Raw genomic sequence first — 16,403 nt, 5'->3', positions numbered from 1 at the left:
AACAGACCTTACGATGCAGGTTCCCATCTCCAATTTAAGAACTGCAAGTCAGTGCATGCTGCCTGGTTATAATCCTGGGCTCTGAAGTGCACAAAAAGGCAGTCATGCAGAGTTTGAGAGACTAGAATAGGCTTGGCTCAACACAACAGATAAACTTGTGTGTTCTTCCTTTTTAATTTCTGCCAGATGCAGTGGAATGCAGGCCCAGAATTCAACAACAATGCCCCCAGCCAACCACTCAAGCTACAGGTTCCGAGATACAGTGATCAGTTCTGCCCAAAACAAGGCGACATCGGGAACTATCATCTCCTCAAACGAATTAAGGGCACACAAAAAAACCTAAGATCTGTTATATAAAAATATTAAGACCACAGAAAGAAAACCTGTCTACCTCCCTAAGCAAATAAAACTCAGACTGCTTATTACTCACTGTGCAAGGAAATGAAACCATGAAAAAGTTAACAGAAAACAGAGACTGAGTGGTTGGAGAGACACATCTCTGTCTACACAGACAAGAAGAAATATAAAGACTGGCAGAGATACACAGAAGCATTTGTCTATAGAATGTGCATGATCACTGTCTGCCAAAGGTCTGGATAAACCACAGAAGACAAAACACTTCCTATACTTAGAACACAGGAACAGAGATAAAAGGGCAACTTTCTGATGCTAGGACAAGTAAGTACTCTTAAGTATAACCTTGGTCCTCTTAACCAAGTTATTACCAATATCACCCAGACAAATTAACTTCACAGCACTCCCATCTGCTTCCACCACCTCTTAAAAAAAACTGTAAAAAAAAAAATCAACTACTAGGGTGTAATTAGCTGTTCAGACTGGAAGGGACCCAAGAAGCTTCCAGAATTTACACTACAGGCCAGAGCCTTATATAAGTGGGAAATGAGCTGAGGCAACAGGAGGGGAGTTTATGTTAAGCCTGTCCTGAGGATTTGCAGTAAGGCTCAATCCTCCAGGTGACAGTCATTCATTCCTAGCATGACCCTTAGTCACTTGATGCAGACACACTGTTACAATTACGTTCTAGGTGAAGGCAGTTCTGGACCTTTCCATCCATGAGGGTCTGGCAAGTCCGAGCCAACTACTTGGTATGAAGCAACATTCCTCTAAATGCCTTAAGTCACTGCCGTTTGCAACTGGGCACTCAGTCACAATATGCGCCCAAAAGAAAACAAACAGTACATATTAAAGTAGGTCCAGCTGAAACGGAAAAGGGATTCCACTCTGGGAAAGAATAAGGGAGCAACTCCTTCACAAGCAAAGATAAAAGAAGTTACTAAACAAAGATGGAACAAACATACACTAGTAAGTAATACGAACTCTAGGAGTTGAGTTCTCACAAGACAGTTTTTAAAAGAGGACATGAAACATTGCGTATCAGTATACTGTACAGCACATTTTCACTCTCTGCAGCAAAGTAAAAACTAAAAACAAAAAATGAAACAAACAAAAAGAAAGGACATTCATTTCTTTCATTTTCTTAAACATCATCAAGAAAGTTCCCAGCTTAGGAACATGACAGGAAGAGATCAATGAAGCTACGGACTTTAGAGTAGCCAAGGAAGCACTGCACCTCCAACCCTGATGAATATGGTGGTCTTTTAGGCTACAAATGTAGGTAGCCTGCCCACAGGCTTGAGGCTCAAACCAACCATCTTCCACTTTACAGGGAGGAGGAGGAGGGTAAGGAATGCAACTGTCTTTTCAGATTAGTACAAATCCGGCAGGAAGCACAGGAAGATAGAAACAGTTAAGAGGTTTTTTTCCTACTTACTCCAGCCCATCTACAATATCTTCCTCCTCCTCTGAGGATGAGCCAGTTTCCTCCAGGTCTCGAGCCATCCCAACTGGCATTTCCTCTGGGAGTTCTCATACAGCCCAGCCTCAGTAGCCTCCAGGACTCCTTCCTGCAGATTCAAGGGACCTTGCAAGAGCAGTTACCTGCAATAAGGATTAAAAGCATGAACGCACAGCTGAGCAGGACAGCAAGAGAAAGGAGGTAACTTAACTCCCACCTCCTGTCAATGCGTATTTCTCACAGGACTATCAACAAGCTTGTTACAGGCTGTACATCACCTCCTAGCCAGGACAGTGTAGAAAGAAGCATCGCCTTCCAGCAGATTACTCCCCACCTGCCCGTGAGAGCCATTCAGGCGCTTACCGCTGAAGCGCGCCCCTGCCCTGCCCTGCCCTGCCTCCGGCCGCAGAGCCGCACCAGGCCGGCCAGGCCCGGCCCAGCGGGAAACGCCTGCTTCTCCCCGCCGCCACGGCTCCCCCGCCGCCCGGGGCCAGCCGGACACTGCTACGCCTCCACGGGCGCGGGAACAGCCCTCAGCCCCGGCCGCGCCCGGAGGGGCGGCTGAGACCCGGCCCAGCCCGCTGCTGCCGGGCCCGGCGGCCTGCGGCGGCCCCCGGCGAAGCAAGAGAGGCGGGGAGCGCCCGAGGGGCCGCGGCTCCCACCGCGGGGCCGCCGGCCAAGCGCCCCTCGCCAGCAGCTCCCTCCGCTCCCCGTACCTGCTCCCGCATCGCCCCAGCCGGCGGGGCGGGCGGACAGGGCAGGGCAGGGCAGCCCGCCAGCCGCGGCCCCTCCCGCCGCTTCCCCGTTACTACAACAACCGAGGGGCGACGGCCCCGCCTCGTCCCCACTGCGCAGGCGCCCCCCCGCCCGTCCCAGCGCGCAGGCGCAACAGGCCGGCCGCGCGCCCCGCCTTTTCCCCGCCCACCGCCGCCGCTCGGACCGCCTCCCGCGCGGTGGGCGGGGCCACGGGGGGGCGGGAGCGCCTCCCGGCCGGCGAGGCGTTCGATTGGCGGTGGAAGCCCTTACGTCAGCGTGGTGCGTGAATGGAGCGGCGCGCCCGCGGCCAATGGGAGTGCTAGGCGGCGGCGTGCGTTGCGGGAGCGGGTGGGGCCCCGGTGAGAGCGCGGCCGGCAGCGGGAGGCGACGGCGGCCCGGTCCTTGCGGGCAGGCTTCGCGGCGGCCGGGAGGATGAGCCGGTTCCTGAACGTGCTGCGCAGCTGGCTGGTGATGGTGTCGGTCATCGCCGCCGGGAACACCCTGCAGAGCTTCCGCGACCACAGCTTCCTCTCGGAGAAGCTGTACACCGCCGGCCCCGGCCTCGGTAAGGGCCGCGCCGGCCGCCCCGGGGCCTGGAGGTCGCCTTCCAGCCGCGGGCTTCCTCGGGGCCCCGCCTCAGCGGCTGCTCTCGGGCCCGGGAGCCGCCTGCTGCCCCGGCGTGCGCCTCGCCGGCGGGGATGGGGGCTGGCCGGCGGGGCGGGGCGCGGTCTCCATGTGCTCCCCCCTTCTTTGCGCAGTGAACGGGCTCCAGGCTCGGACCTTTGGCGTCTGGACCCTGCTGTCATCAGTGATCCGCTGCCTCTGCGCCATCGACATCCGCAATAGGACGTACGTAACGGAGCACCGGAGAAATCCTTCGGTTTGCTTGCTAGTCACAACCCGAGCGGCTAGCTTAGAGGGCAGCGCGGAGGAGGTGGGGAATCAAAAGCTGTTCCTGTTGTGTAGGGTTGAAAGCGTTCCCCTGAAAAAGCTTAAATAGCAGTGTGGGATTTGTCTGTTAACTGCTGCTCCCTTCTGCCTCTGTGGGGAGAGCCTGCGCATCGGGGTTCTGCTTCTTAGCTCAGGCAGAAATTGGTAGATCCGAGAACTTCTTATGTCACAAATTTCTGAGCTCCAGCTTGGAAAGCATATTCTGATGGCGTTGCCGCTCTATTGACATTAAGCAATTGCTAATGTTGTGGTCTGACTGATGCTCGGTACTTCTTTTCCTATGACAGCTCTGCTAAAGACTGTGGCAGGTTGAGAGGCCCCTTGCAGTGGTCTTAACCCGCTGCCTTCTTCCATACACTCTTACCTGGGGCTGAGGACAGGGCCTGAGGTGCAGCCTGGTGCTGTGGTGGGAGGCAGGCCGGCCATTTCTCCCTGTGGTAACAGCGGTATTTCTGAGAGGGATTTCCAAGTGGGCTGACTCTGGGTCTGTGCTAGACAAAGCCTGTGTTGGAGGTTGCTAGAACTCACTGTCTTGTCACCGCCTCCTCCAGCCCCGCAGCAGAAGTCACTGTTCACCTGGCAGTGTGTCCTTGGATTACCTAGGCTTGTCTGTGGTAGGGAAGTGCAGGGACTCAATTATCTGTTTTTAGGGAGTGGTGGAAATGCTAGTTACCATGAAGCCCGTTGTTTCTTAGAAAGATTTTTTGTCTTGCATCTCTTGGACCTGCTCCGTTTCCACAGCTGTGGCCCCTAGAGGGTAGCAGAGCACAGGTGAGAAGACGTGTTGGGTGATGCAGCCTGGAGTCAGCCAAGTCCTGTCGCCCTAGTTCTCGGCTCATCCAGTTCTCGCCCTCTTTTTGTGTGCGCACATGCTTCTCACTTCAACCGGTGCCCTACCCTTGCTCTCCCCTCTTCGCCTGCCTTCAGGCCAGATAATGCCTGTGAGTTTCAGTGCACCATTGAACACGCTGCCCTCTTCTCCTCTCAGCTGTTGCCCAGGGAGGTTTTGCACCTCACTAGGCAAGGGACCAAGTGCCCTCTGTGCTGCCACAGTAAGGACAGATGGGGCAGCATGCAGGTTTGCCTCTTTCTCACTCATCCATGCTCATGCTCATACTATGGGCTATAGGATAACCTGCTTCTTTCTGCTCTCCAACAGCCTCTATTACATCACGCTCTTCACCTTCTTTTTGGCCCTTGTTCACTTCCTCTCTGAGGTCTTCATCTACCACACTGCAGCCTTGACAATTGGAGTTATGGCACCCCTCATGGTAGCAAGTAAGTAGAGCTCTGCGTCCTCCCCCCACAAATGTTCCTTGGAGCTATGACCCCCCCAGAAAAACTCTCCATGGGGCTGTGAGCTAAGGGCAGGGAGGGGATGGTGGGAGGGAATGTCTCATCTCCTGTCCAGCATTTCCTACGCAACTCATCCTGCATCTCCATCACAGGTTTCTCAATCTTGGGGATGTTGATTGGGCTGCAGTACCTGGAGGTAGAAGCACTGTCACAAAACAAGAAGAAAAACTGAAGCTGAGGGCCCTATGTAGGTCAGCGTTGTCTCCTGTCTTCACCGCCAAACTTCCACTAAAGCTCGGCTGAACTTCTCCAGGACACCAGTCCCGCTGGTGGATCAGTGTTGGACTCTGTCAATCATTCTTCATTACCAAGTGTTTTTTCTTGTCCAGGCAACATTTCAACTGACTGATGTCAAAGACCAAGTCCCAGAGGAGTTTGTGTCAAAGCTTGCAGGGGGCAGTTGGTGACTGCCTCCCCGGAGGATAGCAGGGAACGTCTCAGGCGTGCCCAGTGCGTGAAGGACTTCTCTCCCAGTGTACCTGTGGGGAGGAGGTGTAGTGCTACCCAGGATCCACTGAGCACTTCGGACCAGAAAAAGAGAACGTGTGCTGCCCCTGGCACTGCTGTGTAACTTGCATGTCTGTGTTCCTCAGGGGCCATTTCTAATAAATGACAGAAAACTGCAGGGTGCTACGTCTGTCTTTCTGCTACACAGCAGCAGGTAGAGGATGTACAGCCTCAGAGCAAACAGCAGTTTCTACCGTATGTTGCAGGATAAATCATCTCTTTACAGCAAACCCACCTTTCCCTGACTCCTTCCCACAAAGTTCCAGGTCTGACCGCTCACGTCACACACCCACGAAGAGAGCTGTTGCAGCTCTCGCTTCTGCAGCATGCTGGTGACAGCAGCCTGCATGCGTCTGTGAGCAAGGACTGAGTTACCTTTGCAGTGAGCTATAACTACAGAAGACGGAGAAAACAGGAACAGGTTGCTTAGACCTAAATGAAATAATGCCCGAAGCAGATGGGCAGTGCACAGAAGGTAGGAAGGAACCAGCAGGATCTCCTAGCTGGGAAGATGGTGCATGTGCAGAAGAAAGAGAGGAAAAACACAGAAGGGAGGTAAAGAGCACAACAGTAGCACTGGGCAGAAAGATGATTTTTCCGTTCTGCAAAACATTTCAGGCTATTAAAAGAGCCAGATATAAACTGTTTCAACCATTTAATATGAGTGTGTTTGGTTTCATTGTACACTTCAAATGTTTTTATTTTATATAAAAACTTCTATTGAAAAGCCATTTTAGACCCCCATCCCCAATCCCAAACTATCCAAGATAGGACTTGAAATTTTTTAATGTGTCAAAAGACTGTATAATTTCACCCAAAAAACATTTTGTCAAAAATGGTATGTCAGAGAGGACTATTTTTATCCATTCCACCTGGTTGTGGTTTTTGCCCCCCCCCGATATATGCATAACTGCATGATTTAAGGAGTATAAGGACACTTGATGTCTCCACCAGTGGAGGAATGCTGGAAAGGAAGGAGAAGGGATATAAGGATCTACATATGTGTTTAGAAGATAAGCAGCAGCATACAGAGGGGCAGTGTCTACAAGACACAAATGCTGGTTAGAGGGCTGCTTCTTCTGTAGGAAGCTTCCACACTGGAGCAAATCTGGATTCCCATCATACTCAGACCCCTCTCTGTGGCTGTGAAGAGCAACACAGCCTTGGCTGGTTATCAAAATGTAACACTTCACAAAAGTTTTTATGTAGTGTTGAAACATGCAAAAGGCACTTTAAGGAGGAAGGCACAGTCCTCAGCCCAGGGAGCTTGTGGTTTGACTCACTCCTGTTGCTAGTGTAGTGATGAGCTGGGCTTAGGCTGTAGCTTCAATATAAGCTGCAGACCTAGTCCTTGCCTCCAGGGAGGAGGCATATTCATATCTCTCGATTACTCCTAATATATAGGAACATCAGGGCAACCTCAGTGAATTCTGAGCAGAGGTTTATCTGCAGACTAAGAGTGCTTCATCTGGGACAGCCACATAATAAAACCAGAGCCAGCAGCAGATGCACTGCTTTGCACTTGCTGGTGATGTGCTGAGGCCTCTGCCATCACCTGTGTAACACAGCATCACAGGCACCGAGGCAGAGCAATCCCTGTTCCTGAAAGCCAGCTGAAAGCTCTTCCAGGGCTGCTCACAGAGTAAGCGTGGTCCAGCTTCTGCATTTCATGTCACAGCTTGCCTGTGAGAGGAGACACAGACATGTGCAGGGTGCCACCCTCATGTGCTCAGGGCTAGCCTGGAACTATGGCTTTTCTCAGCACGTGTGCTTTTTCTTTTCCAAGCATACATGGTGGGATGGGGGGAAGCATTGGGTTTTCCCAACTTTTCCTCCCAAGCAGCAAAGTCTCCAAAACAGCAAGATGCAGAGGTATAACTGAAGAGAGCAACTCCCTTCTTGTTTTGCTCTTTCACACTCTCCACAAGCAGTTCACTGGGCTCCTGTCCTGAGTGTGCATGTAACAGGAGGACAGTGTAGGTAGCAAAGACGGGAATGAGGGAGGCTGCATGTCCTAGCTCTGCCACCCCTTCATTTCACAGCTTTGATTCCTCAATGACTATGGGATCAGTGCAGGCTTCTGGCATCACTTTCTGCAAGTCAGACAGAGAAAAACAATATGGTTAGGATCCTGGGTAGCCAGACCCAGGCTTCAGAGAGACCAGCTGGCCAGAGGCTGGCTAATTCATAGCTCCCTGCTAGTGTGCAGAAATCCCCAAAGAAGAATCACTATCCTCGGAGGGTGCACCTAGTTCCCTCCTCCTTCTCCAGACCCTTCTACTGCCCAGACAAGGGGCACTGGGGCAGCAGGGCAGAGCAAGGGTCCCACTTCCCTTAAGCTACTTGCTGTAGTCCTCAGACCACAGTTAATTCACAGAAGCTGTACAGGCCCAGATATCAGCCCCACAGCCAGCTCACTGAAGACGTTTCACTGTGACACAAGATCAGCCTCAAAGCAGTGAAGCTGCAGGGCTGGTTCCCTGGGCAAGGGAAGGAACGGGGAACTCCCCCTTCATGCCATGGGGCAGCACAGTGTCTGTGCAAGCACCAGAGAGAACCTGCATCCTGTGCACCCTCAGGAGGCTCAGCACAGCAACTAGCTCCTCTCTGTCCTTACTCTGGCACGTCCAAGGGCCTCTTCAACTCCCAGACAGATTGCTGGTTCTGCTCATCTTCAAGTCTTTTCATCCCCACCCCCCCATTCAGGGCTGGCACCCTCTGCCCTGCTTCTTCCCTGTCCCCAGCTTGGACTTATGGCTGGGATAATGCCACAGAGTGGTATAGATAAGGTCTTCTTCAAAGTTCATTAGTCATATCTTAAAGAGCCATAAGAAATGAGAGGCAAACATACACAAGTTTTTTACTGCACAAATCCTATAGAAGAATTAGCCTGATTACTTGAACCCTCCTACAATTTCTTCCCTTAAAATGGAGGGAGCTGTAAAGTCATCTCCCAGAGGAAAAGCAAGGACAACGGAGGCCGCTGCCCAATTACCGCACTATCCTGGGATGCATGAAACAGCCAAACTTTCGCAATTGCACTTCAGCCTTCCTGAGTGGAGTTCGATGAGCTCTCTGCTGACCCTTTCTGGGGTGTGTTAGGATGGGACCAGAGACTTCTCCTTCCTCCAGGGCATTTCAGATACCTCTCTCCAAGTTCTGACTCCGCTCACAGTGAGACAGCCCAGTTGTCACCGATTCAGAAGACAGCATGCAGACCAGGAAGGGTAAATGTGGAGCCTCCCACAGCCTGGGCTCTGAGTTAACTCACTGTGGGGCAAGACTGACATCTGAGGCAGGAGTCAGAGGTGCACGGGAAAGAGGTTCACATCCCCAGTGCAGTTCAAGAGAAGTCCAGGCAGCATGGAAGCAAGAGATGATACGAAACAGTCTCATTTTGAGTAGCCTCTTACACAAACTGCAGGTGAAAAGGTTTTATAGAGGTCATCAGCAGTATCCCAAAGCAGAGGAGTGAGATCAGGAAAGCTTCAAAGAGCTGCCTGGCAGCAAAAGCCAGAAGTGCAAAGAGGGAAATCCTATCAGCAGGAGGGGTAGGGGAGTGCATGAAGTAGTGCCAGAGGCAGGAGTAAGGGGAAAGCTGCATTTAGCCTTGGGAAACCCCACCAGAATGCATCATGGAAGCAATCTGGCAACTCCAAACAGGCTCCCCAAGCACCGCTGGGGTCTGAACACCACTACCTGCTGTGGAGCTACAGAAACAGAGGTTTAGGAGATTAGCCAGCCTGCAGGGCTCCGATGCCTTGGGAAAGGAAGGCTGCTCTCACAGCTGGGAGTCACAGTACTGGAAAAGGGCGTGCAGAAGGCCTGCCCATGGCTTTGGGATAGGAGGAGAAGGCTGCTTGCCACATGGTAAGCCCAGAAAGGGAGCAGGGAAGTTTGGGAAGCAGGGGATGGGGTACACACCATTTGTGCCTACTACGCAAAATTCCAGCAGGGTTTTTTTTTTATTGGCAGTATTTCACTAGAGGGTAAGCATGCTACAGCTTACAAGGGACTCCAGTAAGCTACTGAGGGTGGATGCTTGCCCTAATTCCCTAAGCCAGCCACTAAATCACACTGGCCTTGGGAGGAAAAAGCAACATGCTTTTGGGTAGTCCACTGAGATCCATCAGATGCATCTTTGCATACATACAACCAGCGAAAAAAGGTACTTGGCCCTGATCGAGTCCTGACTTATCCAGGACGTGGTTTGAGGACACAGCGGAACTTCAGTCCTGTTTTAAACAAATCCCTTGCTGTGGCTGTACACCTACAGCAGGTCACTGCTCATCCAAAATCATCCACTCATCAGTGCTCAGCCCTGCTGGTAGCATAACAGCCCAGACGAAAGTTTTTAATTATATTACAATTCAAAAACCAGGACAAAGTCTGAAACCACTTTACTCCATACTCTCTGCTATCAAGAATAGTTTCTTCACACACACAAAAAAAAATTCAATTTATCTACCACTATATAAGACCAGCACAAAGTAGTCTCGAGTGCCCTGAACACACATTAATCAGATTTGCAAGTTTCAAAGAGGCCTAGCAAAGCCCAGTTTGAACGAAAAGACAGTTCTGCCACTTTGGAATCCGGCACTCTATATGATAGCTGCTCTCTTAAAAACCCACACAAGCTTAAAAATATTTCCAAAGAAACATTGCGTAAGACTTTTCTTGAACAATTCACTCCTGAGTCAAAACAAACCATGGAAAATCAGCAAAAGATGCTTATTTCATAATGCAAAGAAACAATGCAGGAAGGTTTGCATGGATGCTGGAAATCAGGAGCAGATGAGCACAGGCTGTACACACCATATGCATGAGTATAATGTGTATGCTGAATCAACTGACACTACTATGAAACCTTAAGGCACAATGCTGGAATGGCTTCAGATGCACTTACAACAAAGGCAGCCCACAAAGAGACTCATTATCATGTAAAACAGGCGTTTGATCCAAGTGTCCTGAGATACAGAAAGCTAAACCTGCTGGCGCTCTGGAACTGAGGTGGACAGAAGTGGGAGTATTATTGGAACCACACTACAGCTTTATTAACAGAGGACAAGGTGTCCACAATGCCATTAGGCTAATTTAGTTCCCACTACAAGCTCTACTAATTGCAACATCTGTTTAATTACAGCTGTAAGCAGATAAGGGCACGGATAGAAGACAAACTGTTTCTGAACACAAGGCAGGTCCTGCAGGAAGAAGGGAAAACATCCTGCAGTGTGGACGCAGTGGCCAAAGGCTCTGACAGGTGGATGCTGAGAGGGTGCAATTCCTGGGCAGAGTCAAGGCTAATAAACACTGACTCTTGTCACTGAAGCTATGGCTTTATTTGTTGCTCTTCTCCCTGCAAAGTCAACAGCTCAGCCAGATTCTAGGCTTTCCATTTCATCACCAGAAGGTGAAAATGGAAGATGTTGCCCTATGAGAATCAGCATGTGGGTTTTTCCCTTGTGTGTTCCTTAATCCACCGGGAAATCAGGCTGTTCCACAGTCCTACTCAGTACCAAAGCCACTCAACAGCTGAACATCCAGCTAAAGGTTTTGACAGTTTTCCATCAGATCATGTCTATTTCTTCACCAGGAAGAATCACACCTTGTTAGGCCAATACTCTGGATGATGGGCCCCCAGAGAAAACAATAAGCCAGCTGCCTACCTCCACCATGGGACTGCACCTCCATTGGGTCAAGACAGAGGAACACCCACTGTCATCAAAAGGGCTACCCAGCCAATGGTACAGTATTTCAGTGGGAAGGGTGAGGCCTGCACAGCTCCACAGCTCTGCATCCTCTGGAAGCTCACATCTGACTCTGAGTGTCAGTCTTCTCCTTGCAACAGCCATAGAATCATAGAATCATTTAGGTTGGAAAAGATGTTTAAGGTCATCAAGTCCAACCATTAACCTAGCACTGCCAAGTCCACCACTAAACCATCTCCCTAAGCACCACATCTACATGGCTTTTAAATACCTCCAGGGATGGAGACTCAACCACTTCCCTGGGCAGCTTTCAGTGAAGAAATTTTTCCTAATATCCAATCTAAACCTTCCCTGGCACAACTTGAAACCATTTCCTCTCGTCCTATTACTTGTTACTTGGGAAAAGAGAGTGACAGTCACCTCGTTACAACCTCCTTTCAGGGAGTTGTAGAGCATGATAAGGTCTCCCCTCAGCCTCATTTTCTCCAGGCTAAACGACCCCAGTTCCCTCAGCCGCTCCTCATAAGACTTGTGCTCTAGACCTTTCACCAGCTTCGTTGCCCTTCTTTGGACACGCTCCAGCACCTCAATGTCCTTCTTGTAGTGAGGGGCCCAAAACTGAACACAGGATTCAAGGTGCAGCCTCACCAGTGCCAAGTGAAGGGAGACAATCACTTCCCTTGTCCTGCTGGCCACACTATTTCTGATGCAAGCCAGAATGCTATCGGCCTTCTTGGCCACCTGGGCACACTGCTGGCTTATATTCAGCCAGCTGTCCACCAACACCCCCAGGTCCTTTTGCACTGGACAGCTTTCCAGCCACTCTTCCCCAAACCTGTAGCGTTGCATGGGGTTGCTATAACCCAAGTGCAGGACCCAGCACCTAGCCTTGTTGAACCTCCATTCACCACAACTCTTTGGGCCCAGCCATCCAGCCAGTTTTTTACCCAGCAAAGAGTACGCCCATCCAAGCCACGAGCAGCCAGTTTCTCCAGGAGAATGCTGTGGGAAATGGTGTCAAAGGCCTTACTAAAGTCCAGGTAGACAACATCCACAGCCTTTCCCGCATACCACTAAGCAGGTCACCTTGTCATAGATCAGGTTGGTCAAGCAAGACCTGCCTTTTGTAAACCTGTGCTGACTGGGCCTGATCACCCGGTTGTCCTGTACATGCCATGTGATGGCACTCAGGATCATCTGCTCCATAACCTTCCCCAGCACCAAGGTCAGGCTGACAGGCCTGTAGTTCCCCAGATCCTCCTTCCAGCCCTTCTTGTAGATCAGCATCACATTTGCTAACCTCCAGTCAACTGGGAGCTGGACTATCAGCCAGGACTGCTGACAGATGACGGAAAGTGGCTTAGTGAGCACTTCTGCCAGCTCCCTCAGTACCCTTGTGTGGATCCCATCCGGCCCCATAGAACTGTGTGTGTCTATGTGGTGTAGCAGGTCGCTAACCATTTCCCCTTGGATTATGGGGGCTTCGTTCTGCTCCCTGTCCCTGTCTTCCAGCTCAGGGGACTGGGTACCCAGAGAACAACTGGTCTTACTGTTAAAGACTGAGGTAAAGAAGAAGGCATCAGGTACCTCAGCCTTTTCCTCGTCCTTTGTCATTATGTTTCCCCCGACATCCAATAAAGGATCGATATTCTCCTTAGCTCTCCTTTTGTTGCTAATGTATTCATAGAAACATTTTTTATTGTCTTTTATGGCAGTAGCCAGATTAAGTTCTAGTTGGGCATTGGCCCTTCTAAATTTCTCCCTGCATAACCTCATGACATCCTTGCAGTCCTCCTGAGTTGCCTGCCCCTTCTTCCAAAGGTCATAAACTCTCCTTTTTTTCCTGAGTGCCAGCCAAAGCTCTCTGTTCAGGCAGGCTGGTCCTGTCCCCTGCCAGCTCATCTTTCGGCACATGGGGATGGCCTGCTCCTGTGCCTGCAAGGTTTCCTTCTTGAAGAATGTCCAGCCTTTCTGGACTCCTTTGTCCTTCAGGACTGCCTCCCAAGGGACTCTGTCAATCAGGCTCCTAAACAAGCCAAAGTCTGCCCTCTGGAAGTCCAAGGTAGCAGTTCTGCTGACCCCCCTTCTCCTTACTTCTCCAAGAATTGAAAGCTCTGTCATTTTGTGATCACTATGCCCAAGACAGCCTCCAACCATCACATCACCCACCAGTCCTTCTCTGTTCACAAACAAGAGGTCCAGTGCCTTCCCTAGTTGGCTCCCTCACCAGCTCTGTCAGGAAGTTACCTTCCACACACTCCAGGAACCTTCTAGACTGTTTCTTCCCTGGTGTGTTGTATTTCCAGCAGATATCTGGTAAGTTGAAGTCCCCCACAAGAACAAGGGCTAGCAATTGTGAGACTTCTCCCAGCTGCTTATAGAATGTTTTATCTGCCTCTTCATCCTGTTTGGGTGGCCTGTAACAGACTCCCACCATGATATCTGCATTGTTGGCCTTCCCCCTGATTCTTACCCATAAACATTTAACCCTATCATCACCATCATTAAGCTCTAGATGGTCAAAACACTCTCTGACTTACAGGGCTACCCCACCGTGTCTCCTTCCTCACCTATCCCTTCTGAAGAGTTTATAGCCATCCATTGCAGCACTCCAGTTGTGCAAGTCATCCCACCATGTTTCCGTGATGGCAACTATATCATGGTTTTCCTGCTGCACAATGGCTTCCAGCTCCTCCTGTTTGTTGCCCATGCTGTGTACATTGGTGTAGATGCACTTCAGTTGGGCTATTGATGCTGCCACCTTTTGCGGGGAGAGGCCCTAATTCCTACGTGACCATTCTCAGGCGCTTCCATGGTTTCTAACACATCAATAAGCCCTGCGTCTTTGCTGCTGCATGGATCTCCATCCCCTACCTCCACTGAGATGGCAGATCAAAGGACCTCGCTAGCATACCGTCTCTCAAACACTGGTGTGCTGCCCGCAGGCTTATCTCTAGCAAGCCTGGTTTTATCACTTTCCCCCTTCAAATCTAGTTTAAAGCTCTTTCAATGAGCCTTGCTAACTCCTGTCCAAGGATCCTTTTCCCCCTTTGAGACAGGTCTGTCACCAGCAGGCCTGGTGTTGCGTAAACCAACCCATGATCAAAAAACCCAAAATTCTGCCAGTGACACCAGGCTTGGAGCCAGGTATTGATCTGCTGGCTCTTCCTGCTTATTCCCTCATCATTCCCTGCAACTGGAAGGGCAGAGGAGAACCCTACTTGTGCTCCTGATCCCTTAACCAGTCAGACCAAGGCCCTGAAGTCTCTCTTGATTGCCCTCGGACTTCTTGTTGCAACTTCATAGCTGCCTACCTGAAAAATCAATAATGGATAATAATCTAAGGGCCATACCAGGGTAGGAAGCTTTCTCTTCACATCTTTAACCTGGGCCCCAGGGAGGCAGCAGACTTCCCTAAGCGGGTCAGGTCCGCGTATTTGGCCTTCTGTTCCCTTCAGAAGGGAAGCTCCTATGACAATGACCCATCTTTCTTTTCATTCTGGAAGCAGTTTTGACACAGGGCTTATATAGAAACATGCCTGAGCCTCACAGTGTCTGTTTTGCAACTGCGATGTCAATGGTAACACTGGCAATTGTACCAAGCTAGGTCTGCTAACAAAGGCGATGACAAACTTCAACCATCAAAAAAAGTACCAGTATACGCCAAGCAGACTTGCCGAGCTCATGCAGCTACAGCTTCTCAACTACTTGGTCCCAAATCAACACCACACGTCTACCCTGCTAAAACTGCCACAGACTGGAGCGTGGAGCCAGGTTCAGAAGCACTCAGCCTGGAGTCAAATCTTTCCCTGCCCGTGGGACTCTTCCTCATGCTTGCAGCAAAGCATGGCAGCTTCACATTCCCTGTAGCACACGCTCTAGTCTTAGCAGATTAAGGCTGTTTTTCCCAGGACTCACTCTGGTTTTGCCTGTTAGTCCTGTTGGCTGTGGCACTAAGTGATACACACACTCGATGAACACCTTAAAAAGCAAAGGATAGCGTGGTTAACTTGGTAAATCAGCCAGTCAGTGCGAAGCAGAGGACAGTGAGTAATAAAGCGTTACACTCTGAGCAACAGCTGAGAAAATGCCAAGTGCCATTGAGATTCACAGATCAGCAAGTACAAAGCTTTACAATTTTCAGGCATTCTTATACCAAAAGGCACCAACCCAATGACTCTGTTATTGCTACATGTTTTTAAACTGCCTTCCTGAAGTTGGCCATGTGCCCTGGCTGTGATTAAAGCCAACTCTTCTGCAGGGTTCCCGATATCACTTCCAGCCAAGAATCTGGACTGTAAAAGTAATGTCTGAGAAGAGTCTCGAAACACTTGCAGCTCCTCTCCCCAATAACTTACTGACAGTTCAGTTCTCCATCTGCTCCAGCACCAGGCTTTGCCTTGCTGCACCTAGTTGAATCCCTATGCCCCTATCTGACGTGAGTCTGGTGGGATCTCCACTCTGTTCTTGAAAGCTGTCTTGTCTTTCCTCTCAGGTGGGTACCCGAGAAGGCCAGAAAGATTCTTGGTACTCTACAGCCATTGCTGTCACCCTAGAAGTGCCATTGGCTTGGTGCCTGTGCCACCCGTGAGTGTTCAGAGAAGCAGATTAGTGCAATTCTCCTACCTTTGTGTATGAGCTAGTGAGCAGGAATGGGAATTCATAGGGTTAGGGTTACAAGCTACAGTCCCATAATCCGTGATCTGATTGATGCCTTGGAGTCTCTGTAACAATAGCCACAAGTCACCATCCCAGAAAAGACAGAGGCAAGCAGGGAGGGAAACAGAAGGGGAAGGGATAAAAAAGAGGAACAGGCAAAGGAAGAAACCAGTAAAATCACCCAAGCATGTGTAAGGCAGCTGTGCCATGTAGAAAAGCTTCAGTATCTGACTCCGTCAGAGCTCTGCACAAAGGCAGCACACAATGCCCAAGCCCAGCTGGCTGCTCCCCTGACTGAGGCATCCACATTAGCACAGAACATCAGGTTCAGCCCACCTTCAGACAGTCGAGCACCTGGGGTTGTTTGTTAAGCTTGAGAAGTTCTTAGGTGTGCTCAGCCACATGGAGGCCACATTTGGGGGTGTGGAGGGGTGTCCATCATGACTTCCTCAGCAGGAAGGAGCTGCCAGTAAAGTTTTTGACTGACTGAGACCTGTTACCTCACACACATCTCTCTGGTTTTTACTGCTGTCACTTCTGGAGGCTTTTAGGATTACAGAAATGACACCTGTGCCACCTTTGCTCTGTTGTCAACACCCTCCCCGCTCCAGCAGCAAGCTCTTACAATTGTATTTATACTAGAAAGACGT

General features: G+C 50.4%; 3 protein-coding genes across 11 annotated transcripts in view; 1 reads left to right on the top strand and 2 right to left on the bottom strand.

Moving 5' to 3' along the window:
• The window catches only part of TTLL5 (tubulin tyrosine ligase like 5), a 151,590-nt gene extending 148,944 nt beyond the window's left edge, over positions 1–2,646 (bottom strand). For all 6 annotated transcript variants that reach the window (XR_015702251.1, XR_015702252.1, XR_015702253.1 and 3 more), the window contains exons 1-2: positions 2,533–2,646; positions 1,793–1,959 (exon numbers count right to left, since the gene is read on the bottom strand). Coding sequence is in view for 3 of the 6 variants with exons in the window: in XM_087747363.1 (XP_087603489.1) it covers positions 1,793–1,872 (80 nt within the window). In the remaining 3 variants the exon portion in view is untranslated. The remainder of the gene's footprint in view (positions 1–1,792; positions 1,960–2,532) is intronic.
• Positions 2,647–2,893: 247 nt separating this feature from the next.
• ERG28 (ergosterol biosynthesis 28 homolog) lies at positions 2,894–5,504 on the top strand. Of its 2 annotated transcripts, XM_087747384.1 has the most exons (4): positions 2,898–3,137; positions 3,331–3,421; positions 4,683–4,801; positions 4,972–5,504. In XM_087747384.1, exons 1-4 carry the CDS (start codon positions 3,005–3,007, stop codon positions 5,049–5,051), a joined length of 423 nt encoding a protein of 140 aa, XP_087603510.1. In that variant the 5' UTR covers positions 2,898–3,004; the 3' UTR covers positions 5,052–5,504. The 2 variants fall into 2 exon arrangements, with proteins under 2 accessions (XP_087603511.1, XP_087603510.1); XM_087747385.1 differs by lacking the exon at positions 4,683–4,801 and having other exon boundaries at positions 2,894–3,137.
• Positions 5,505–5,638: 134 nt separating this feature from the next.
• The window catches only part of FLVCR2 (FLVCR choline and putative heme transporter 2), a 42,707-nt gene continuing 31,942 nt past the window's right edge, over positions 5,639–16,403 (bottom strand). Inside the window, exons 10-11 of one of the 3 annotated variants that reach the window (XM_087747377.1) lie at positions 15,721–15,818; positions 5,639–7,479 (exon numbers count right to left, since the gene is read on the bottom strand). In XM_087747377.1, the coding sequence (XP_087603503.1) occupies positions 7,473–7,479; positions 15,721–15,818 (105 nt within the window). In that variant the 3' untranslated portion in view covers positions 5,639–7,472. The other 2 variants (XM_009474480.2, XM_087747378.1) reach the window with 2 other exon arrangements.

Source organism: Nipponia nippon, unplaced genomic scaffold, assembly GCF_047370975.1.
Source record: "Nipponia nippon isolate SJK-2023a ecotype South Korea unplaced genomic scaffold, ASM4737097v1 scaffold_11, whole genome shotgun sequence".
NCBI classification, from domain to species: Eukaryota; Metazoa; Chordata; class Aves; order Pelecaniformes; family Threskiornithidae; genus Nipponia; species Nipponia nippon.
This window is presented reverse-complemented; position numbering and strand designations above follow the sequence as displayed.